A 26,136-nucleotide genomic window follows, 5' to 3' on the forward strand; every position below is an offset into this window, starting at 1 on the left:
TTCATGGCATCTGTAAAAAAGTACATACATCTGTAAATTTATTCTACTTTTTCTATTATGGGAAAGAGATTCTCCACAATAACAAAATACAATATAAAAATTCAGAGGAAAATTTACCCGAACCATAGTCTGTAACAGCCAATATGCAGAAAATAAAAGAATACCCTTCATGACACCATCCTCTGCAATTTTTTTTTTTAAATCTATTAATGATATTTTTCATCTACATAATCACTAAAAAAACTAATAAACTGGATATGAAAGTAGGAGTCAGGAAAATTCTTTGTTCCAAAAAGTCTTTGATTGAAATTGTTATATACTTTCAAAGAACTGTCATTGTTATATTTATGCATAAATACATTACTCTCTACCTGAAGGAAGGAATAGGTAGTTAGGAAAATTTTTGGCCATGTCATTGTCTTAAACCTTTTCTCTGCACTATTTGCACATGCCATGGATGCATACAGCATCCCTCTCCCCTCATGCTGAAATATCTGAATATATTTTCAGATCAAGCACTGTTCATTCTTTTTCTTTACTGCACTTATCTATCTTCTATGATGTTCTTGTGGTGAAGTTTCTGGGTTTGGGTGAGCTCACTGTAAGGAGCAGGAAGGACAGAGTAGAAGGCACTTTTGTGTATTACACAATCATTAAGGAGTCCAAGTCCTTTGGACTGAGGTCACAGATCGGTGCTGAACCACTGAGGCTGCAGTCCAAGTGCAGAGTGCCCCAGATGTCCTCCTAAAAAGATTTACACCTCTCCCAAAGAAGCACCATCACTTTGCATTCAATTATCTTTTCCTAACATCAGGGGCCATCCTCATAGGCTTTGAAATACTCCTGAGAATCCTAGCCTTAGTGAGACATCAACCTTTAGTAGTTTTACTGCTGACTTTTTATACCATTTGCAGCTCATTTTCACAAACTCCTGTGTTTGGTTTGGATTGTCAGCAAAATGTCACCATAAAAAGTATAGCTGGATATTGTGCAGCTGGATATAGAGTAAGATACTTCGAAATCTGCTGGAGGGATCTAAGCTGCTTTTGCAGCTTTTTATATAATTACCGTAGCCTAGCAGGGGTGAAGGACAAGATGGATGCAAATATAAAATCTGGAGTCCTCCTTGCCTTTAGGGAAAGCTTTCAGAAGTGAGTGAAAATTTCTGCACTCACTATTTGTTCTAGGGCTGCTGTGCATCTGTGGTTTTGCACTGTGAAGCATAGTCTTTGTATTTAAGGCTTCATATGGAGGTTCTAAGAGCAGGAGACTGCATTACACTTGATGTATTTAGCTAGGAGTTCACTTCTTCAGGTCCCTGCTTTAAAGCAGGAGATACATACTGAGATCACAGAATCACAAAATGGGTAAAGGACCACCAGTGGGATCATCTGTGGCAAGCAGGGTCATTCTAGAGCACATGGCAAAGATTGCATCTAGACCATTCTTGAATATCTCTGTTGTGGGAAACTCCACAACCTCTCTGGACAACCTATTCCAGTGCTTGGTCACCCACACAGTAAAGAAGTTCTGCCTCATACTTAGCTGGAACTTTCTATGCATCAGTTTCTACCCATTGCCTCCTGTCCTATTGCTCAGCACCACAAAGAGCCTGGCTCCATCCTCTTGGCATCCTCCCTTCAGATACTGATAAGCATTGATAAGATGCCCTCTCCTTTGTTCCTTCTCCAGGCTGATAAGGCCCAGCTCCCTCAGCCTTTCCTGGTAAGAGAGGTGTTCCAGTCCCTTAATCATCTTTGTTACCCTCCACTGGACCCACTCAGGAGTTCCATGTCTTGCTTGCACGGAGGTGTGCAGAACTGGACACAGTACTCCAGATGTGGCCTCAGCAGGGCATGAGCCACAGGACACACACCTGGTTCATGGATGGCTTGTTGTCAACCAGGACTCCCAGGCCCTTCTCCACAGAGCTGCTTTCCAGCAGGTCAGTGACAGCTGTTAGCCATGTGCTGGTCTGTGGAATTATTCTTCCTGAGGTGCAGGACCCTGCCCTTACTTTTATTGAATTTCATACAGTTCTCCTCTGTCCATCTCTCCAGCCTGTCAAGGTCCTTCTGAAGGGCTGCACAGCCCTCTGGGGTATTAGCCATTCCTCCCAGCTTGGTGTTGTCAGTGAACTTGCTGAGGAGGCATCTGCTCCTCCATCCAAGTCATTGATGGACATGTGAAACAATACTGGGCCCAGTATTGAGCCTTGGGGGACATTACTAGTGAAAGGCCTCTAACTAGACCCTGGGCCACTAGATCCCTCTGGAATCAGCCATTCAGCCAGTTCTGAGCTATTCAGGAGATGATACATTTTCCCTAAAGAAGAGAGAAAATGGATCTTCATCTGGTCTCATTTAGTGATATAATATGCCAGATGAAGATCACACTATTGTGTTGTCTGAGTGTGGGCTTTTGGTTTTGTATTGTCTGTTTTGAGCTACAAAAGCCCTTTGGGGTTCATCCTTTCTGTATGAAGACTGCCAAGCACGTGGTTGTCCCATAATAAATGAAGTGGGTGGTTTGAAGTTGTATTTTTTTCAATTCTATCTTCTTGCATTATTTTTTCCTCTTTGAAATACTCTTAGAGTCTGTTATTGATTTGGAATATTAAACTGTTTTGGTAATGGATTTATAGCTTTAAGGAGCATTTAATGTGTCCCTTATAAGTTCCTTTCTTTAGAGTTGTTGTTCCATATGCGGTATCTGGGAGCAGCAGACATGAACACACGAGATGGTTTGCTGCAGTATTTGAGAAGCCATTTGTAAGGACTCACAGTTTGATGAGTCTTGGATGTGACTCCATGAGAGATTTTCTTTCAGCACTGCAGGAAGTGTTGAAGGGGAATATGAGTGGATGTGGGGGTGGGTACTTTTACTCTCTGTTCCCTGGGAAGTCTGGAAAACACAGGGTAACCCTCACAGCACGTGTGATAGCTTAACCGCAATAGCAGTTGGTGGGCAGTAGGAGGCTGAAGAAGCTGCGTGGGATTTGGAGTGCTTAGTGTAAGCAATCCCACAGTTAGCACTATTGATGACTAATCCATGAGGGTCTCTCATGGCCACAGGGCAAAGGCCAGCAAAGCCACACTGGATATGAAGAATTATACTTTATCTGAAGTCTTTGGTACATCAGAAAATTGTTTCTCTTCCTACCAATTCTTTGGAAGTTTGTGGCTGAAGTTCAGCTTCAGTCAACATTTTAATGTAACTCAATATTCAAACCTTGATAATGACCTGAACAACCTGATCTAACTTTGACATCAGCTATGAGTGGGTCCCTTCTTCTGAAGGCCCCTTCCATCCTAAATTGATTTGTCATTCTCTAAGCTGTTCATAAATCAAACTAGGAAAGCAGCTGTATGGCCCTTTAAAGAAAGGAAGCATCAGTAATGCTTCATGCAACCTCCTACATACTGTCCTGTATTACTGCTGTGCCTTGAAACAGGCAGTAGCAGATGCTATTTGGTTCCTTCCCAGTGCCTGGGATCCATGGTTTCTTTCTGTCTGGGAAGACTGCGTGACTTCCTTAGCTTAGAAGGCTGCTGGTGAAACAGTCTGAAATGTAGAATCTCTCAGATTAATTCCCTGAAAATAGACTTACTTTCAGTTTGCCTAGGGCTCACTGGAAATTTCATAATGCTGGGAAGTCACAGTGGGAGAATGTTGCCCTTTGCAAACCACGGCATTCCTTCAGTTTGATGTTTGGAAAATGCCAGCAATTGTGGAGTTAACTTCCTTTTTTCCCACCAGCATCTGTTCCTTTTTCTGTTAGCAGAATGACTTCATGCTCAGATGTTTGGAATGATTTGTTAGCTTGATGCTGACATTGGGTCATTTCAGTATCTTTAGTCTAGGTATGGAAGACAGGCACAAGACTTCAAAAATTACTTTGCTATAAATGCAAGTAGGCTTAAGAGAATCGAATTCAGAAACTCTGGCCTGTGACAAGTACAGGACTTAAAACAATAAAATGCTGCAAGAGTGTCACTAATGCAGCAAAAACAAACATTTCCTGATTAGTGGTGTACTTGGGCCTTTCCAGTGTGAAAGAGCTGTTTGATTGATGGTACCTGTTAATGTGTGTCATAGGCTGAAGCACTAGCTCCTAAATTTGGGCAGCACCGCTAGCACAATGTAAAGTAAAGCCTAAAATTATATACATCTCCTCCTACATCATTTAATGAAGAGAATGTGTTCTCGCTGGAAAAATAAAACTGGGGAATTCATGTAAGACACCGTCTCATTCTATTATAGTTCCATATAATGAATTTAGAAATTTTATCTCACGTAATTATAATATAAATTTGTTGATGTTGCCCGATTCTTTTTTAAGCAGGTCAGCATACTTTAGAAGAATCATTGCCTGTTTTTTATGGTTTCTCTTGGACCTCCTGTAATTGTTTCTTCATTTTTTTGTTATTTTTGCTTCTGTAGTAAAGACCTCAAAGTGTGTGCTTGAAAAAACACTATAGTAGGCTTAATGATGTTAGAGACTCCTCTTAACTTTATTTTCCTTGAAGTCATTCTTGTAACAGTTTAAAGTGTAAGTTTAGAGTCAAGAAGGCAAAAATGCATGCACAATTCAGACGATATACCATTATTATGGCTTGGAATTGTGATACCTGAAAGACCACATTGTAGCGGATGTAAGAGGAGATCAATTTTTCCAAGTTGTCTGCTTTATTTGGTTTATGTTTTCCACGTTGCAATGCCAACAGTTGCAGACTCATTTATTTATCCTAGTGTAAGAGGTTACCTTGGGTCAGGGTCTTGAAATTACATATTTATTTATGTATAATTAAAAAGTATTTTCTTCCCTGCCCCCCATGGGAAAAGCATGGAATATTTTTAGCTCCTTCCTCCCTCTCCTCTCCTTCTCCAACAAAAAAAGTTTAGTTGCTCCTTAAAAAATGCCTTCTTACCTCCTTAGTTCACACTGCTGAAGACATAAGTGTCATAAACTTGCCACAGTATTTGCTATAGATATTCTTAGTACGCAGAATTTGTGTGTCTATCTTGCAGGTATGTGTTTTTCAGGTGAGTTAGTAGTTCTTCTGTTGAAGTTAAAACTCAACCGTAATCAAAAATCAGGCCCAAAATAGTCCTGAGTTAGAAAATTGTCATCATCATGCCTAATGCTGTGGTTTGCATTTGGCTTGCCTTCTGTGGGAGTTTTGGGAGGACTCAGTGGAAGCGGATTTGACCCTAGCACGAAAAAAAAAAAAGGAAAAAGAAAAAACATTTATCCAGCTGTCATCCTATTAACATGGTGTAATTCGATGTACTTAAGAACAAAAATAATGGCGAGCAGTCCAGTTCTGCTGCATGGGAAGTGCATGTAAATGCTGATACCACTGGATTATGTTTTGTCCTTGTCTGTCCTCTTGCACAAGTTCTGATTCTTCACAATCCAAGTATGAGCCCGTCCTGCTGATGGCATATAATAATAACAACAGCACATACTCTGTACAATGCCGTTCTCACCATTCAGATTAGTCTTTGGTGGATATACAAGAGCAAAGAATGTGTAAATAACAAACATGTTTCTGTGGTGTTTGAGAACCAAATTTGGGAGAGATCACTCTGAATTTCACTGAGTATTCACTGAGCCTTAAAGAAGCTAGTGAATGCTGAGCAGGAAGAGTTGCTGAATTCCTATCTTTTTAGTGAGAAGTTTAGGAATGGACAGAGTAAAGAGTTATTGTGGGACTACAGTGACAGCCATGAAGAGAAAGAAAGGAATTAATTGCCTTCTACTTTCTGGAGAGTTGTTTAGTTTTCATCGCAGTCAGATGTGACAGTTTCATCTATGCGCCTTAATTGAGGTGAAAGTCACGCTGTCTTCCGTGATAATTCAGTCATCTGTTGAAAGGTACTTGGTACCCCAAACACTTTGGAGATGTACTAAGTGAAGGAAATAAAGGCTGGGAGAAACAGTTTTACCTGAGTTTATGGATAGGGCGGCGAAAAAGCAACTGAGTGATACATAAAATACTGGGCTATCAGCTTAAGAGCTGTGGGCTTCAGACTGTTTTTATTTCCTTTGTTCTATCCAACAACTCCTAACCTTTTTTTTTTTTTTTTTTTTTTTTTTTTCAATAGTGAAGGGTTAAATGATGGAGAAAAATGAAAAAATACATTGGCTGCCCTGGCCATCTTATTGTCATCTTTCTTAAAAAAGGACCCAGAGCAAAAACAAACTAAAGCAATCAGTGTTGCTGGAAAAACAGACAGTGGACATGTTATGAACAGTGAAGATAAACCTTTCAGAACTTGGCATTAAAAAATTCTCTTTTGTGCTTCTAGAAGGAACTTGTCCTTGTATCTGCTGGCTCTAGGTAGGTGTGTCCTTGGTAGTTCTGTGTGTCTCTGAGCACAGTATGTGACATTTCATTCCCATCATCAAGCAACATGCAGGGTGTTTGCCATGAATCGTAGGTGACTTCATTTTATTTACAAAAGATTTTAAGTCATTACTTGTTGGAGATAAACAGTAGGACAAAAAGATAAACTTGGAGGCTCACTTACACAGTCTGAGCCTTTCTGTGGCTTTTCACATTGCCTCAAGAATGCCAGTAGAAGGAGGAAAGGAAGCGAAGAAGGAGACAGTCCAAGTGACAACATTCTAATGTGGCAGGAATACATTTAAAAATAGTGCTGTTGGAAAAGAGACAAGGTAAGCTGGTTGGGTAAGGAAAAAGTTCCTTTCTGTATCCATGGAATGTTGACCGTAAGCTGAACTGGGTAATGGAAATGTACACACAATACCTGTATAAACACAGGGTAAACAGTAGAAGGGACAACGCAGAGTTTGGTTGTTAATGAAGCAATAGAATATGTCCTGCTACTGCTGCTTAGTGCTTGTCGAGATAGTGACAAATTGTTGGCTTCATCTGCCACAGATTACACGCATTACTGCAGGATGTGACCTCAAGCTCGCTGCAGGTTTGAGGGAGCAGAGCTGTGCTTCAGGAGTGCAGCCTAGGTCCACAGCCACACCTGCTGAGTAAACCATGTCCATGAGAAACATTTTATCTTCTTCTGAAGACCCTCTGGGTAGAATGATCATGACACAATCTTCTGACTGGTAGGATCCTCCCTAGTGGACATTTTCCTTCACATCCAGAAGGAGTGGATGGGCTGAGGAAAGGTAGGCTCCTGAGTATGTGTTCATTGAAAGTAATAGTACTTTTACTTCAGTAATACTGCTATTACTTCAAGTAATAGTACAGAAGGATCATTTTGCAGCAACAGAGTCAGGAGAACTTACTCAACAAGAGAACAACTTCCATGTCAGAGGCTAAACATTCAGCAGTGGAACAATGTTTAATATTACACTTCAGTATTATGTTTCAATAATTACACTTCAATCTAGCAAGAAAGCTTTGTCCTGAGGGGAGAAATCACTGAAGAATTCAGTGTGGCCTCAGCTGTACAATTAAGTAGTTCTGTAAATGTAGGGCAAGTTATCTTCCTGGTCACTTCACACACTATACTCCTAAATTAATACCTGATGATGATGGTATTCCCATCCTATAGCAGGGCTGAATATGTTTCAAGAAGGACAAGCAGGCTTGTGTGATCTGTAAGTGATAAGAAGAGGCTGCTGCAATCAGTGCTGGCAGCAAGTTTGCATCTGTATGTATTGAGGAGAATGATAAAACACCAAAAGAAGAGGAAAGAAAAGAGAAATGAGTTCTTAAAACTGGACATATACTATACAATCCTACTAAAATATAAAGTTCCTTAAAAAGTACTCTCTCCATCAATAATCTATTAGTCTTAAGCCAGATATCCTTATTGTAAACTTAATCTTGGTTTAAACTCTATAGTTCTACATTAAAATCAGTGGTTGAGAATTCTGATGTTTCAAACAACACTAATTCTTATCTTCAGCTCAAAGCAATGCACCGACCACCTTACTGCCTGCCAATTATACCAGTCTAGTGAGAATTGCCACTCTTATTTTCTGTGAGAATCTCTCCCTGTGTGTATATGCAATGGACGTCCTGTGTTTTCTGGAAGACAAGAAATGAAAGTATGGCCTTCATCACCCTTAGACTGATATCAATATCAATAATTGATTTGAAGTGTCTTTGAGTTTTAGAGGCGGTTGGAAATGACACATCATGTGTCATATATAAGATACAGCTTCTGCAGATTCTGTATCTTTGAGTGCTTAGGAAGCAGAAAAAAAAAAGTGAGAAATGCCATAATTAGTTCCAAAAAAATTATATGTTTAACTTGACCGGAAAGCTTTCAGCCCTGGTAGAGCCAACCATCTTTCAAAAATTACTGATAATCCATTTTAATTTCTAAAGGCTGATGAATTTCTGTAGCACTGAAGCTTCTCTCAATATTAGGAAATGCTTTCTAGGCAGGAATCCTCATTGTTCATAGATGTATCCCTTTTTCACTTTTATATTTTATTTTTTGACAGCGAGTTCCACAATTTGACAGTATTAGGTGTTTTGTAATATAAATAATAATCTGAAGCCTTTGAGTCTTCCTTTGAAAGAATTGTTAGTAAGCAGCATCAGAAGTCATAATTAGGTTTGTCAAGTTACTGGCAATGGGGCAGAGCTCAGGCTAAATGAAGCAAAAAAAGAAAAAACCCACCCTGTGATCCATTAAGGAAAATATCCCTGTGTCATAATGCAGTGAAATGTAAGTATGTATGGATATACCTGACCTTTGTGAGAGGCAATTAGAACTCCTCAGTTGCATGCTCCAACTGGTCATTAATGAATATTCTCTTTTAATAAGTTACACAGTAGACTGCTTTTGTGGCAGAAGGATTATTATCTGCACATCAATAGCTTAATTCCAGGGAGACAAGTAATGTTTGCTTTTCTCAATCTGGGTAAATTGTGCTTAAAAGGCTTGAATATAGCTTCCTTCCCCAAACTCTTATTTGTTTAAATGCTAGTCATAAAGTCTGAGAAATGGAGCAGTGACCACATCTGTCTAGTGAATGGCTCAGTCCCATGATCTGTGCTGTTTCAAAATTAGCATCTCTTGGGACATGGTTGGCTTTTTGGAGGCATAAACTGTCTGAAAAGCTTAGATGCATTTTAGCTCCACTTCTGAACTAGCATTTTGTCCCACAGCAGATCAAACACATTTTGTGTCTTTTAATGAAAGCGCTTTTTATTTGTGATACTTTGGCTGCTCTGGACTGCGACATAGCAAATAGATTGGGCAGTGTGTTAATAAACAAGTAAATGTTTCTTTGAAAGCTGAACTTCTTAAAGTGAAGGAAAGTCACGTCAGACATGAAGAAAGGGAGAACGGTGATTTGAATGAGGGTGCAGTACAACTTATGTGGATTGATTCTTGGCTGTACTTCAGATTTCCTGTGTAACTGGGTACTGTGTAATTGTCTGCATCCCATTTTTCCTGTTTCTGCTAATCTCACTGGTAGAGACACTGAAAAACCCAATACGTTAATTTCTTGAAGGACCTTTGTCAGTGTGCAGTGCAAAGTGATGCAAGACTGATTCAGCGTTGTGATGAGCTGAGTCTTTATGTCTCCGAAGGGAAGAGTTGCACTTATGGGAAATGAAGAAGCAGTAATAGCCATCTTCCACCCTTCAAGCAAACAAATACCCCACCTTGTTTTTAGTAGCCAGAATATTAATGTGCAAAGCAAGGGTTGCACCCTTCACTTTGAAACAGAACATGGACCCGAGTCTGAATCCCACACATCTCAGATGAACATTTTAGCAGCTAAACTGTTACTGTGAAGAGTGTGAGAGGGCTTCAACAAGAAACTGAGCATCTTTATCCAACAAAGCTTTCTTCTTAATTGATGTAAATTATGTTAAAATTTCAATCAACTGTCATTAAAAAAAATCCAAACACCCCCCGAAAATGCCAAGTTATTTGTAATCAGAGTTCCAATTCCCATTGCTTTTCAATGGGAAATTTGAAAAAAAATATCTACAGGGCTATGATGAATAATACATTTCAGTTTTTTCTAAATTTTCTAAGTTTCTCGTAATGACTTGAATGCCATGATTTGTATTTTCTGAGCTGTATGTGATGGTGCTGACCTTTCAGACCAGGTAAAATAATTCATCTTTCAGCTCTGTGATGTACTTGAAAGATGTGTGAAGGCTGTTGAGAGGAGGAACAACGCTAACCTTAATGTGGCTTTTGCAAGGAAATGCTCTTCTTTGTGACCCAAGTATCAACTTGAGCATGCAGTGTCTGGACATGATGCAGTGAACAAGCTTGGACAGGAATTTATATCACAGTAGCCTCATTTTATATTCTTCATCTCTGCACATTGTTTTTATTGATACAGAGAGGAGCTCAGTGAACAGTGTCATGGCTTCCTGTCCAAGAAAGGTTTTATACCCACATTTTCTAGCATCAGATGTGTGGCTTATTCCCATCCTGTTCTAAGCAGTGCAACACAGTAAGGTCAGCTGCCCTACTGAAGAGACAGGATAGAGAAGGAAGTCATGTTGCTAATGAATAGATAGCATCCCAAGAGTACCCATGCTTGTCCTGTGACATCTGTAACAGAGGATGCATTTCTTGATGCATCTGTTCAAGGAGGAAATTTTATGTTATAGTTTGCCTGTTAGAAGGACTTCATGAGTCCTCAGCGATTTATTGCAGGGGTGTGCGTGTGCGTGCAGGTAGTGGCAAGGTCCACATAATGGTTGGGCACCCAGGGATGGCAAGCACCTGCTGATCCCGGGGAGTTAATATTTGTTGACATTACATAAAAATAACCTGATATTAATGATGGTAGAAATAAAGGAGTACTGGGTTTAGTCTTAGAGTGTGGCAGTGTGTTCATAACTCTGACTATGAGTTTTAATTGTCATGTCAGAATATATACCTCTCTGTCTCTTTCTGTAGGAAAGAAGCCTTCTAAAGCTGCTAGTTTTGTGGATGTATTTAGTAATGCTCTGACATGCTCAGACTTTCAGAACATGATCTGGAGAGCTGCTCAGTATTTTTGGAGCTGGATTGGTGCAGAGTGAAATAGCAATGTGTCATCCCTGGAAACTGAAACCCAGTGCTTGCCCTAAAAGAGCTTCAGTGCAGGCAGTTTTGCAACAATGGCAATGGTCTATAATGCTTGCTTGAGTGTGCTGTGGCAGTCTTTGTATTGCAAATGCTTGTCCCACTGACATGGCATCCTGTAGAAGTCTCTGGTCTCTAGAGAACAGCTTGCCGTATGGATCAGGTCTCCCGGATTTGCAGAAAAGGCTTTCAGGATCAGCTGAGCTGTGCACACTTTGCTTTATTTTCTTTCATTTTTGATTGGTTCAGATGATCCAAATATTTGCAGAACTCCATTAAGTCCTAGTTGGGATGAAGTCATAAGTTCCACTTTCCACCAAGTCATGGAGCCTGTCCAAATTAGTGTCAAAGCCTATATAATACCTTGGCTATATTGCAGGCTTGTATAGTATCAAGATCCTGTTTTCACAGCAGTTACATAGTTGTTACTTTAGTGAAGAATGATACGGCCCCTTATAAAGTGCACAAGCTGACGCCTGTTTTTTAATGTAATATTTACACTATTCAAGGAGCTAAAAGAAGGCTTTGCTTTAATAGATTCCTTCAGCTAATGTTTTTCCTTATACAGATGGGTTATTGTTTCCAGCTTTTGATACCTATGCAGCTTTATATATTAAAGCCCTTTTTTTTTTCTGTTGGTTGGTTTTTTTGCCCTTCTCTGTGCTTCTGGAACAAGAGAAAAGTTTTGCCATTATCTTCAAGTTGCCTTGCAGTTTTCTCTGAATAGATTAAAAAAAACAAAACAAAACAAAAACAAAACAAAACAAAAATTTTGCACACCACACCACAGATTTAATTGCTTTTTATTTTCAACTCGTCTTTCCCTTCTCGAGAGAAAGCCTGGTGCAGCAATCTTTTAGCATGGACAGAACTCATATAATGTAGGCAGTTAAATTTTGTTTTTTCCCAATTACTCTGATGTTACAGGTGTGAACATGACTTTCTGGTAAAAATGTCACTCAGGAGATTGCTGTAAAAAAGTCTAATGACTTCATGGGGCTGGAAAAAAATCTACATGCTCAAGTATAAATAGCTTTTTGGGACTTCATATTGAAATAGAACCCCAGGTTTTATCCACATTATCATTTATTCTAGCAAAGTAACCACACATTGACAACTATAAAATTCTGGTGTGAGCAGGGACTGTGTAAGACCACTGAAATTGAACGGACTTTTTTGCTTAATATTCTTCCAGACCAAAACAATTTCAGAAAGCGAGGATTGCTTACTGGGGTATCTGTTACTTTTTTTTTTTAACCTCAGCAATGTACATCTTCTGTCTGGCCTTGATGTGTAAGATTTTTTCCTGAATTATGTTCCACTGAAACAATTTTTTCCCAGTTTTAATTCAAAAAGTAAGACTTTCAGACTAAGAGTTCAGACTAATTTGTAATGAATGAAGAATGGTCAAAAGCAGGATATACCAAGGACTTTGACTCATTGTCAAGCTAATCATATATACAGATATACTTGAGGGTATCAGAATCTTCTTGTCATTGGTTCTGATTGTGAGATTTCTAGTGGTTTGGGTTCAGGTAGGAAATTGTTCAGAATTCTGATTTTTTCTAGTATATTTATCCTGATGGTTTTCAGTCTCCATGTTTAACGAAGACATCTGGAAATGTTAGTTGTAGCATTCAAGCATTTGTACTTATTTTTCCCCCTAAAGAATCTTAAGGACAAAAAGTATTGTAGCTTATTTTGGAATATAAAGGATGAGTTCAGGCATTCCTTAATTTATATGTGTTTGTTTCTTTATTTGGAATTCAGAATGGAGGCAGGAGAAATATAGAAAATACATGTATTGACTGTTCTGACAGTGTTCTTGTCAGGTGTACTCTGCAAACTATTATAGTTGTCAATAGGACTTTTATAAGTCTCTGCAGAGAAACATTTCAGAAGGTCACATGAGCACTTCAGATGGGTGGCTCAGCTGGGTTTCCTGCAGAATGACCTTACTTCATAGTTCTAGATATGCTTCCTATTTCTGTTATTCTCTTTGAGGATGATAAGATTATCATATAAAAATAATGCTGTATTTATCTATTGTATGTTTTAATTTACTTTTCCATTGTCAAGGTCATATATTGATTTTTGCAAGGGAGGTTAAGGTCTGCCAAGTGTGAAACTGTTGTTAGCATTGCGGCTGCCACTAGATATTATTCTGCACAGAAAAGGGCAGCAAAAGGCAGTCTACCAAAAACATGAGGTGTGGCCATTCTAACTGGCTGTTGGTAGGGAGTTGCATATTTCTGTAATTCTCTAGACATAGACATTTGACAAAGATATGGGTCTGTCTGATTCCTGCTTACTGTGGCCAGGAAAGGGAAGTAAAGAAAATCAGCAGACCTTCTCAATTAATGTGAGAAACATCACTTTGTTATTAATTGCACCATCTATTATCATGAGGTGGTACGTAGTGTGTGCATAGCATTTGTGAATACAGTTGGTATCTCTTTCCACTTTGTGAGCCTTTCATACTTTTGGAACAGTGATATTTATCTGTACAATGCTTTGTTTAATTCTTCTGCTCTTCTTAGCTGTTCAGCTGGGTGCAAGGGATTAATAGATTTACGACCTGTACTGTGTGACCTGACACTGACCTGACCTGTGTCTGCACTGCAGTCCTTCTCTAGATGAGGACAAAGCTGTTTTGTCAGTGTCATGAATGGAGATGCTCCTTTAGTTTACGTGTTGAAAATCCAGTGGAAGAAAGAGAGGGGAAGATCCAAATCTCAGTCATGACTTTGTTTTTAAATCAAAATACAAAGATTTTGAGTTGTGCAGAATTGTTGTCATGTGTTGGTACGTACCCTGGCAGGAAATTGTCAGGTAGCAAGGTGTTTACTGAATGTGGCTCAACAGGAGGCATGTAGAGCTATTTCTCATCTCTAAACCAAATAATGGTGGAATAGTTGAGGTACTCTGATAGGCGTACACTTTTAATTTTATTATATATATCTTCCAGGGTATTCTAGTTTCTCTCTTCTAGTTTTTCTAGTGTGGTTAAGCTTTCATGCACAGAAAGCATTGGCAAGATCCACACAGTCTTCATATGCCTTTTGGTCATCCTTAGGATGAGTCAAGTGCTTCAATCTCTAACCATATGCTAGGCATATTAGTATTAGTTATTTGTAGTTTATAATGGGAGATAAGGATCCTGGAAAACAATCCTCATGTTACCAGTGACTTACACCTATGTAGAAATACATATATTCATTAGAAGGAAATCTAATTTCCTTTGAGCAGTCAAGGAACAAAAAAAGAATTGGTTCCTGAGTCAGTGTAGGTCTTCTTTTAGAAGGTTGATTGAGATTAGCCTACTGAAGATGATTTCAGGTGGATTACATTGGAGGTAAGGAGATAAGGATTAATACTGCTCCTACTGTAACTGAGGGGATGCTTTTGTGCTCCTTTGGGTGTTCGGAGATTTTGCTTGACTTTACATTATATGGTAGGATTAGGACAGGATAGAACAGAATATTTCAGTTGGAGGGACCGACAACATTCACCTACTACAACTGCCTGACCATTTCAGGACTGATCAAATTAAAGCAAGTTGTTAAGGACATTGTCCAAGTGCTTCTTAAATAATTAATTTAATTCAAGTCTTGGGGCATCAGCCACCTCTCTAGGGTGCCTTTTCCAGTGTCTGAACAGCCTCTTGGTAAAGCAATGCTTCCTAATGTCCAGGCTGAACATATTTTGGTTTATCACATCAAAATGATACAGTCTTTATCTTCTTTTCAGGTTCCTTTTTTTCTTTTTTTTTTTTTCTCCATAGCAGATGCTAAACCCCTTTGTTGGTGAATTCCACTATCACCATAACAGTAGGGAGACCAAATAATTTATAAGATCTGTCAGTATAAAGATACAAAATGTAAACCTGTAATCTGTAAATGGGCTATACTTCTACTTGGAAACCTAATGCATTTAAGGGACTGAGGTTTGCTGCTTAGATGCCAAAGATAACTCTATCTCCATCAAACTTTATTATTCTGGATTCAGTAATCTGAGCTGAAAGGGATTCTTTTTATTTGACATACCATGGTGACAGTGTTAACTTTACACTTTCAGAAATGTTTGTAATAAATGCCACACGTCCAAGTGCATTATACAAGAATATGGGGGAGAGAGATAACACAATAAAGAGCAGAGCAATGAAGAATTCCAGGTGGTTTTTGAGTGATTTTCATCCCGTAAAGTCATCTTGTGTAACCTTGCCTAACTTTCTGTTTCAGGAACAAGAAGATCCTAATAAGCTTGCTACCAGCTGGCCAGACTACTACATTGACCGCATCAATTCCATGGCAGCAGTAAGTTACCTCTCCTGCTAAACAGGGAAGATTTCCTACCACAGGGATGTGTTTCTTTAAGAAGTCGTCCTCAAAGGGGAAGAATGGTAGGCCAAAGGCATAACTGATTTAAAATAAGGCTTACAAAAAAAGAGTATGAGGATTAAGGAAGAGCCCTGCTCTAGCGTTATAAATGCTATATTAGAAAGCACGATAAACATTTCCATTTTTTATTTCTACAATACTGAGCACTGAAGGCAACCAAATTAGAATCTGAAATGAAAATTGAGGAGAATATTTGATGAATCAGCAAAAAGCAACTATTTAAAAACTAGATGAAGTTTTATTTTGTTGTGTGGTTTCAAGTTGATTTGTAACCAATCTACAAAATAACACTTAGGTTCTTAGTTTAGTAGAAGAATTAAAGAGAAGGTAGTTGTTTATATAAGATAATATCCAGTAATATAAGAGCATATAAATAAAAAAACATAAGGCTATAACACCTTTGACATAAGATACAAGCCAAAAGATATTTGAGGAAAACCTTTTTTAATTGTCCTTGTTCAATAGCTGTATAGTGTGTCTCTTCCTCTGAAACATCCAGTGAAGCTGGTCACCAGCAAAATCAGAACATCTACATATAGTGTTCACTGATCTCCTTTGATTTGGTAGATTTTACATTTTTAAATTTGATTATTTTACTGAATTTGTAGTCAAATTTTTCCTCCAATTACTCATGTGTAGTGTCTATTCAGCTTTAGTTGGTGGTTGTGCAAAAATGATGATGATAGAGTTCTGTTCCTAGCATCTTAGGTAGTATACCTTGCTTGTTTATGTATACTTTTATTTTAGATTTATAAAGGCTTCTCTGCACCTTTTGTATTGTGGTTATGAGCTATAAAATAATTTTATAAAACTAACTGTTCTTAATAGATGCTAAATGTGGCAGTAATTATGTATTTCTCATGGTAAAATATGTCTTGCCGAATAGAACATCCTAAGATTTAGAAGCTATAATAACTCACTTAAGAGGATAAAAAATAGCTGCTTTCTACTGAGAGTCATGAATAAACAAAACTGTCACCTTCCTTCATGCCATATTTTCATGGGCCAGAGTAAGGGAATAGAAAGAATATGGACTTATTTTTAGAAAAGACATTGAGCTTTAGTGACTGGCATGACACTCTGCTTTGATTTCCTGACTGAACAAATTTACTCTACAAGGGCCATTAAGAGGAAAAAAAAAATAGTATGAAACCTTGCAGTGTTACTGAGCCAAATACCTCTGGTAGGATTTGATCCAAAGCCTCTTGAATCTACTGAAGTTTTTCCATTGATTTCAGTGACTTTTGGGTTAGACTTTAAATGATCTTGATGTAAACTTGGAGTGAATATGTATACACCACTGTTGTATATCTGGAACAGCTCCATTGAATGAGACTGTATTTTGGCCTATGTTTCTAATTTTAAATGTGTTTTAAGAGCACCAATAAACACCAGCTCTGGTAATGTTGTTTGCATACTTGAATGCCAATGCCTGAATGATTGATAATCTTTTATTTGGCTTCAAGAGTCATGATTCACTCTTATACTTGAGGTGTTGAGAAGACACACTGGGGTTAAAACCCCTGCTTCTGATTTACCATTTGGTTGCTTCATTTTTCAGCAGGTGAAACCAAGTTGACTTGATTTTGCTCTAAATTGTAACAGTGGAAAACTGGAGTAATCCAGCTAAGAACCAGCTCCAACACACTTTAAAAGACATGTTCTGTTCATTATTATTTAGACCTCTGAGATTTCTAACTTTCAAGCAGTTATTTTTGGATCCCATATAATTTCAGTTCTAAATTTAGTGGTGGGTTTTTTGAAATTTTTTTTAAACTGCATCCAAGTGGAGCTGACTTTGAAACTGTGAAAGAAAAACATGTTTCATGCTGCTTCCTGACAGTATGTAGTGTATTTCAGTTTGTGTCTCTTGGGCTCTATCAGGTATTGCAATATTTTAATTAGAAATATTGCAAGAAGTATTGGAGTTGAAGTGGTAGTAATAATCACAGAAGTGTTAGTTGAAAATGCCTTAAACCCTGCTTTTAATGAAATTTTATTTTTGCATCTCCTGTGGATTTGAAACATAAGAATCTTTTCATGTTTGTTTTTCACATCCTTTATGTTCATTTGTTTAATAATGAAGTCCTTTTTAAATATATATTATCTTGGCAAATATGTTCCTCCTGCTCACAGATTGAGTGGAAATGGCACCTTTTTTGTGCTGATATCATTAGGTATCTTTCTGTGGATTTCAGCAGACCAGGGCTCCTGTGCACAAGGATTACTTTCTCAGAAGCCCTGCTGTATCTGCCCTTCACAGATTATGTTTGAGAGTAATGTGGTGATTCCTGACATGTTTGACGTTCCCTGCTTGTAACCTTAGACCATTATGTTAGGAAGCACTTTAGGTCACAGATTCCTGATCCAGTTCAAAAAAATATGCATTTTATGCACGGTTCTCTTCCCATAATTGTTTTTGTTGCTACGACTTCTCAGATTTTTACATATTTTAAACCAAATTCTCACAAGAGTAAATATCTAAAACTGTATCTCTTTACTAGTGTGCAATTCACAGCATGTGGAGGCACTGTCCCAGACTACAGGTAGCCTGACTGGAAGGAAGTAGAACATTGGTACACTGTCTTTAGCACCAGTCATTAAGACAAAGGGACAGCTGCTAATCATGTTTAATTTAGAAAGTGAAGCCTCCAAATTTGTCTAGTCTCCTGATCTCTGCATGCTATAAATAATACTGGGGAGGGGGATAGGGTGCGTGCCCACAATAGAAGACTGTTTCCATTATCAATGTCATTGTCATTTGCTGATTCATCAAAACACAGATGTTCCTTTTCTTAAAAATACAGCAGCTGCCCTGTTAATATAACGTGTAAAGAAATGTCCATGTGCTCCTCCTGCCCTCCTTGCCCCATTATATTACTTGGCAGCACAAATAAACACAGCTCGCACTTTCCTGAGGAGGAAAAATTCTGATAGCATTGTGTTGCTTTTATGATCTTGGCTGTGGATGCATTTTCACAGAGAGACTTTCAGGTGAGCAGTAGTTGAAAATCCAGCTTTTCTGGAGAGGTGGCTTGGTTGAGATTGTGAGATAGGTCAAGATTAATAAATACAGCTGTAACCAGGCCCTTTTCCTTGACTCAGAAAACATTTGTTTAAGGCAGAGCAGCTTCACAGGAGGTTAAAAATATATATATGTATCTTTCAGCAGAATTTAACAGGTGTATGATAACTTTCTCATCTAAGTTAGATGATGTCTATGTTACTTTAAACTTTCTTGCATAAAAGTTCAGGGTTTTTTTTTAATTATGTCTATTCATAGTTTATTATTTATAATTTCTTCTAATAAATTTATTCTAATAATAATTTATTGTATTAGTTCAACCTTAATGTAGTTAGAGATGCGGTGCACCTTGAATTTCAGGTGACTATAATGAGAAGTCAGAACATCCAGATTGCTTTTTCACTCTTCTTTTTGTTTCTTACCTTTTTCATTTCACACATGTCAGGCTATTAAGTAAAATTAGGTCTGTTATGCAGTGTATTGTTGATGGTGGTTTGTGTCCTTTCTTTATTTTTCTCTCTCTCTCTTTTCCCCACGTGCTGTCATCATGGTCTTTGTATTTTCCTTCCCAGTAGTTCTGAGGAATGATTAGCCATTAGGATAAGGTGTGGGAAAAAAATCTCAATATTTTAAATATTTAAAAAAAAAATAAAATATTTCATTTTAAGTGGAGCCAAAATTTTAAAATAATTTCTTATACTGCATGAAGTTTTACGTATAAAATGCCACATAAATGATTGCTTTCACAAATTCTTCAATTTTCTTAACTGGCAAACCAAGTAAATAGATGCTATGCTTTCCGAGGTGAAACACTTGATCTGGAAAACTTCAAATATACAAAATATGCTTATAAAAAGAGCCCTATATATACACTGTCTTTTAGGCACCAGAAAAGGACCTGGCACTATTTTGCTTCCCCTTCCTACTATTTTGGTTAACTGATGGTAACTATCTGCCTCCTGAGCCCAGCAGACGTTAGTCCTTGAGTGCAGTTTGTACTTCAGGAAAGCAATTCATCAGTCAGCCATGTGAATGAAATCCAACCTCAAATAATGACAGTTTCCTCCCCTCTGTCTCCCAGGGACAGTTATGTTTTTTATAACTCTTGCCGAGAAAGCCATTTCACAATGCAAACCCAGTTTCTTTAGCGAGGGCATGAGGATTTGAATTCCTGGCCATTCACAAGAGTGAGAAATGAAGGGCTCTTGGCTGCCTGCAGCTTTAGAAAAGGGGTTTTCCATAATCACCCTCTGTTGTAAAGGCAGGATTATTTGTATTTGTTTCATTTGGAAATGGGCCCTTTTCACTCTGAACAAATGACTGTTGAGCACCTTCCTACCCTCCATTTGCTTCTCCCCGCACCCTGCCACCCTGCAATGGCTCAGAGGAGAAATTAAGCCATTGGAGGAATGGGAACTTTTCAAAGGAGCATTTATGGGCCAAAGGAAAGATGACCAGATGGGCTGTCACCCAAGAAAATACAAATCAAGCCCAAATCACACCCGAGGACTTTGCCATCCATAACGCCTGTTCAGGATTTCTGTTTATTTTTCAAAGAGGGGGATCATATATGGCTTGGCTTAAGAATTTCAATTTATGTTTCTGGCTGTTGGGGGATGCTGGCAAAAGATAAAACATCAGCTCATTTTCCATCAGTAGCGCTCTGTCATTCCATTAGGGCAGGAAATAGCTTGCTCTGTGACTGAGTGAATTTGACTTTAGCGTGGATCAGAGAGAGGACCCCTAGAGTTAAACACATCTCCCCGTGCCAGCTGTTCAGCATAAGACAGCAACGGCGTGCAGCCAAATGACCACCCTCGGGATCCGACATGTGTTGGCATCACATGACTTGCAAAAGCGAGCAGTGGGAGCCCTTCCAAGGGAAGTGAGGTGTTGGGCTGGTGGCGAGACTGGAGAAGGTTGAAGGAGGTTCCGGTGAGAGAAGGGTTTTCTTTGGTGCTTGCTAAACAGTAAAATAAAGACTGAAATATTTTGCTGTGGTGAGCCATAATTGTAGCTACTCAGATTCCACCACAGAGAGGTACAATATCAGATCCCTGATAGATGATACCAGTTTAATTGGGTTATTCATTTGAGAAGGGGTTCAGAGCTCTTTCCAGATACCACTGAGTGATATCCACAAAAAGTCCTGCCAAAAAGAGGGTCATTTATCCTCTCATTTTACAGTTTGAGCGACTAAGAAGACATAGCTATAGGCTAAGAATTTCCAGCATTAAGTCTTGACTTTTTCAAAAGACACACATGGGACTTGTGAGCCTGAGTGATATATGCAAAGGGCACTGCAGTCTTGCTTCACATGACAAGGTTGAGGTGGTGCTGAGTGTAGATCTGGAACCCTATATTTCTATAGGGTTAACCCTATATTTCTTATATTTTCTGATATGCCACTTTTTTAAGGGCTTTGTCTGACTTTGAGAACCATATTTTTTTGTGTGTGTTCTACTCATTGTCTCTCACCTTAATTTACAGTCTCCCACAGCAACTTCAGTTCCAGTTGACTGCAAGCTGCAGCATTTGCAAGCTGCATACAGGGGGGGAAATCTAGGCTTTGTGTGTTTCAGTTTAGTTTTTTAAAAAAGGGACAGGGATTTTTATGATGCTTTTTGCAGTAAATGTTCCTAATTAGCAAGGGCAAAGTGTATAGGGAGCACCAGCATCTTAAAACAGGTGATATACTTTGCATGGGGAGGAAGAGTCAAACTTGTATATACAGAAAATGTAATTCAGGGTACTTGCAGGCTTTCTTGAAGACGATTTTATGCTTTGAAACCTGACACATAAGTCTGGTTTGGCTTTTTTTTTTTTTTTTCTTCCCTCCACCCCAAATCCCCCCAGTCATGTCACTCTAATAAAAGATATTGCCTCTCCCTACAAACTTTGCCTCACACATCCATAGAACACCACAGCAGATTGCTGTTCCAAATTACATACAGTTTTTTGTGGGCATACTGGCAACTGTGATTTTTGGGGGGTAATCTGAGAACCCTAGTTTAGCCAGTGTGGCAAAGTGATATGCTGCTGCCAGTCCACATGAGCAGCCTCATCTGGATTCAGTTTTGTAGCTGAGGCACTGCTTTCCTAGTGAGAGGTCAGCAGGCACCTCTGCATGTATTGATGGGATAGTTGTTTTTCATAATTCCTGGCCTGTCTCTTAGCTTCCATGCTGCTCGGTCTTTCCTAATTGCCACCTTCTTTTGTTAACAGATGCAGACTCTGTATGCTTTTGATGAAGAAGAAACAGAAATGAAAAATAAAATAGTTGAAGACTTGAAGACAGCTCTGCGGACTCAGCCCATGAGGTAATGTTGTTTGCCTTTCATCGCAGTTCACTGCCTCCCAACGGTCAGATGTGACACCGCCAAGAGTGGCAAGGACAGAAACCTCATTGTCTCACCTCACACAAGCCTCTCTGAGATTTCAGCCAATCCTCAGAGAGCCATACAGTCCCTGGTCTGAGCCTGCCTAGTTGGAAGGCAAACTAATTTCACACTAATGCTGAAACATGTAGTTTCAGGAAAACAAAAGGTAAAGTCTACTGTGAAAAATATGTGGCAGATATTTGCAAACACAGGTAATGACTGTGGAGGTCAGATTTTAGTCTTCACAGCCCCCTGCACATCCCATGTAATTTGATTCACTTTGGGCAAAGTCTCAGCCTCTACTCTGAACTTTGAATTTAAGCTTCCCCTTATCTTTAGTAATGTGAACTGTTTAGTACAAAGCAGCTAATCCATCTGGCATCACCTGGTTTGGCATTCTTCCCATTCTATGTTGTAACTTGGGCATAGAAAAATGTAAAGAGACTTTGTGTACTGTCTTTGAAGGTAAGGTCATCTTTCTTTTTCTGGGAACAAAGCTCTGAACAATAGCAAACTAACTAGCATAGAAACCTTTTCAATTTAACACTTAGAAGAGCAGTGGGGAGAAACAACTTTAGTTGATATGATTTCAGGAAACACTCAAGCAAAAAAATTCTGATTTTTATATTGGTCAAATACTTTTGCACCCACACTATGCTGAAGTCATATTTTCAGAGAGCTTCAGAAATGCCTAACCAAATACAGTTCTTTTTTGGGGAGGGGATCCTAACCAAACAAATTAAATAAATAAAAACAATCCAGACAATAATCTCAAAGAATTTTCATTGCAGTTACTTTGACTTGAAGTGAAGATATTTTTGGGACTTCTTGCAGTGCTAAGTGCTGATTGTGCTTCTCCCTTTCATAATCTTTAAAAAATTGACTGCATGTAGCTTCTCTAGTTTTTACTTCCTGTTTATTTCCTGTTTTGATCGGCTTTAAGGCACAAAATCATATTCTGGTGCTTCTCAAGTATAAAGGTTTATGAGGCTTTGATAATTTTAAATGTGGTTAGAGTGAGTGCTTTTAACGTGGAAGCAGAGAAGTTGTAGCCTATACTGAGACCTAAGTCAAGAGTGACTGTTTGATGCTGCCTATCAGTAAAGCAGAGAACACAATAAAATGCAGCTGGACTCTATGTTAAAATGGAAGCTAAGGCAACTCTCCAGGCTTTTAAACCAAAGTCCTGTGCTGTTGCGACTTGATATAGCAAAACTATTACATTGACATGGAGCTGGTTTGATGCTTGCTCTGTGAAGGTGACAGCTTTCATTGAATGTAGTCACAGCAGCAAGGCCTCTTTGCTTTGTCCAGCTGAAACACTTTGGTGGCCACTATTGGCTGTTTTGCTGTGTCATTTCGAATAGACAGCCCAAACTCCTTGTTGAGGACAAAACAATAGAGAAGAAGAAAGAGCAGTGAGCATTTGAGCAAATTCTTTTGCTCAAAGCCTTGCAAGATTTTTCTTCTCCAACCTGTATTGCATCTGCTGGATCCCCTTGACAACAGCCTGTTGCTTCATCTGTTTGTAATAACCCTGACAAGCACAAGCATCACTACAAGCATCTATGGGCTACCCTTTAAAGTCTTCTAAATCGCTGGCGGTGGTTGTGGGGCTTTAAAAAAACAGTTAAGTCAAGCCAAATTTTGAGTTAAGTCCTGTGTCTCGACTAATTTCCAGCGACTCAATTCGTTAGCTGCCAAATGGGCTGCATGCCAGTGCCTGATCAACAAGCCAATTTCTTCTTGATGGAAAGGTTGCAGTAGAGAGGCCCTCAGCTCCATCAAATCCCTCTCATAAGCAGTATGATACCTCAGCCTTCAAAATACTAGTCTTTCTAGTTTAATTTGGATATCAATTTTTTTTTTTTTTTTTTTTTTTTTTGTTTTTTTTTTTTTCTACTTCTGTTCATCAGGCCTCTGAAGGAAATAGAGACCTAAATTCACACAGGATGAACCATCTGGAATCCCTTTGTGATAGCAGGTTACACAGGGGCTCTGACAGCTTACCAATAGGCTCCTCTGCTTGAATTCTCTGATCCAGAGTAATTGAAAGAAGAAAAATACATGCATTTGGCTCTCTGTTTTATTTTACTGTAAACTGTCTCTTCTAGTAGATAATGCAGAGTAATTACTAAACTCTGTCTCTATTCCAACCCACCAGTTCTACCAGTGAAAAGTAAAGCAGACCTATCCAAACTCAAGTTCCTAGCCTCTTTGTAGAAAATGGGATAGGGGTATCCCTGGGGCAGTTTGTGGTCTCTTTTGAGCAACTGCACCTTGTTTGGTATCTAGGAGCTGCCCTAAAATAATAAAGCTGGGTTATGTCCTAGCACAAGGGAGCGATCCCAGCCACAGAGAACAGAAATGCTACAGCTGCATCTTGTAAAGAAACACATTTTCTCTCAGGTTTGTAAAAACTCAGAACTATAAACAATTGTGATGACAAACTGTTAGACAGAAGCAATGGGAGAAGAGCTTTTCATTTGGTATTTTAGTGCCCCAAAATGAAGGTTCAGAAATGCAGGAAAAGCAAAAACTTAAAAGGGACTGGGGAAAAAAAAATTGTTTTTTGGAGCCCTTGAAAAATACCTCCTTTAGTCTGAGTCATCACTCATTCCTTTTACTGTCTGCATTTCTCCTTTTGTTTTATTCAGATTTACCTCCTGCTATTTTTTGTTTGATTTAGCAGTGTTGCATCCAGGTGCATACTGAAAAGGATCATTTTTGCAACCAGCAAGCAAAATCCATGATGGTGAATTTTTCAGCAGTTCAGTAGTTATCAGGATTATGTGTGCCCCCTGGTTCAAAAACTAATGCTGCAGGGAAGTGTAGCCTTGCCTGTTAACAGGGTGGGAACATCCTGCTCTCTTCACACCCACAGCATATGATCTTTCTGTCTTTCCTGAGCTGGATCAAGTCTTACAGGGAAGCTGTACCCCCAACACTTGGAATCCATCAGTGGGTCAGTTCCTCTTTGGCCATCACACCTGTATTTGGATGAAAGGTTTATTATTAGAGCTAGCTAACTCATTCTGATCAGCACTCTCTAAAACTTGAAATGCAAAGAGGTGCCCTGCCTTTTAAAGTGTGCTAAACTGGTCAAGTGAGAGTCTGAGGTGAGGTTAGGCTTTAATTTGCTTGTTTAGCCCCTATTAAAACACACTGTGCTTTATTTGCATTTCAGTATTTGAATGTGTTAGCCAGAATGCATTGGCAAATATGTTTAACTTTACACCTCCCAGTCTAGAACAAGACCTTACTTTGCAGCACAGAGGCTGTGTAGGACAGGGGTTACACGTGTACTGTGTACAAGAAAGTTCTTGACTTGTATAAGTTGACTTTGCTTTTGCACATACACACAGATACCTGCATAGAGGCAGACAGATGCACAAACACCAACAGTGTGAGGATTGTGGCTCTCAAGCTGTCAGCTAAACTCCCACTTCTTTTTCTACCTTCTACAGACATTTACTTACACACCTCCCCACACCAAGCAAATCCTCATACAGAGTATCTGTTGGGCCAGGAACTGCTTTTGCCATTTCTTTACCTCCCCCAGCATGGTTTCTGGCTTTTCTGGAGAACAAGGAACTAAGTGTTTAGAAAAAGGAAGATGAAAATCATAATTTGATTGCTGCTTCTGATTGCAGTTGAAATAGAAGGATACTTTCTTGCTATTGAGTAACACAGCTCACTGTTTGCTCTCTGGGCTAGGAATAGTACAGGAAAGTCCCAACATTGTTTTAAATTATGTCATTAATCAAGTTTTGTGACACACACGGCTTTCCAGCGCATGCTTTCTTTTTGCAATGACCTCATCCTAACAGTCCTAGAAAAATTGCACTGCCAGAGAATTTAGTGAGAGTTTGTACTTAATTGGGACAATATGACTTTTGTGCATTTACCATTTTTTTTTCACATCAGAGCATGTGAAAATACATGAAAATTGTAATGCCTTGCTTGTCTTGTCATAAGATTGTCATAAGATTGTGTGTTCTATCCCAAAGTGCATTTAGGGGACCCTTTGCTCTGCTCTGCTGCTGCTTAGGATATTTCTATCAGTATTGCTCTGTAACTTAAGAATCATGTTCATCTTAAGTTATCCCTCAGCCCTGGAAGTTAAGAAACTAGGAAAAAAATTGTATCTTTCCCCCAGCCCCCAAAAGACAGAGGGAATAGATAAAGTATAGAATGAAACTTTGAAGGTAAGGAGGAGAATTTAAAGCAGCCCCTCCATAGCAGAGACAACAGTAACTCCACTCTTTATAGGCCCAGG

At 38.9% G+C, this 26,136-nt stretch overlaps 1 protein-coding gene across 1 annotated transcript in view; it reads left to right on the forward strand.

Moving 5' to 3' along the window:
- DAAM2 (dishevelled associated activator of morphogenesis 2) overlaps nt 1-26,136 on the forward strand; it is a 170,757-nt gene that overhangs the window by 82,636 nt on the left and 61,985 nt on the right. Inside the window, exons 4-5 of the mRNA XM_053973859.1 lie at nt 15,294-15,368; nt 21,703-21,797. Of these exons, the coding sequence (XP_053829834.1) occupies nt 15,294-15,368; nt 21,703-21,797 (170 nt within the window). The remainder of the gene's footprint in view (nt 1-15,293; nt 15,369-21,702; nt 21,798-26,136) is intronic.

Source organism: Vidua macroura, chromosome 3, assembly GCF_024509145.1.
Source record: "Vidua macroura isolate BioBank_ID:100142 chromosome 3, ASM2450914v1, whole genome shotgun sequence".
Lineage (NCBI taxonomy): Eukaryota > Metazoa > Chordata > Aves > Passeriformes > Viduidae > Vidua > Vidua macroura.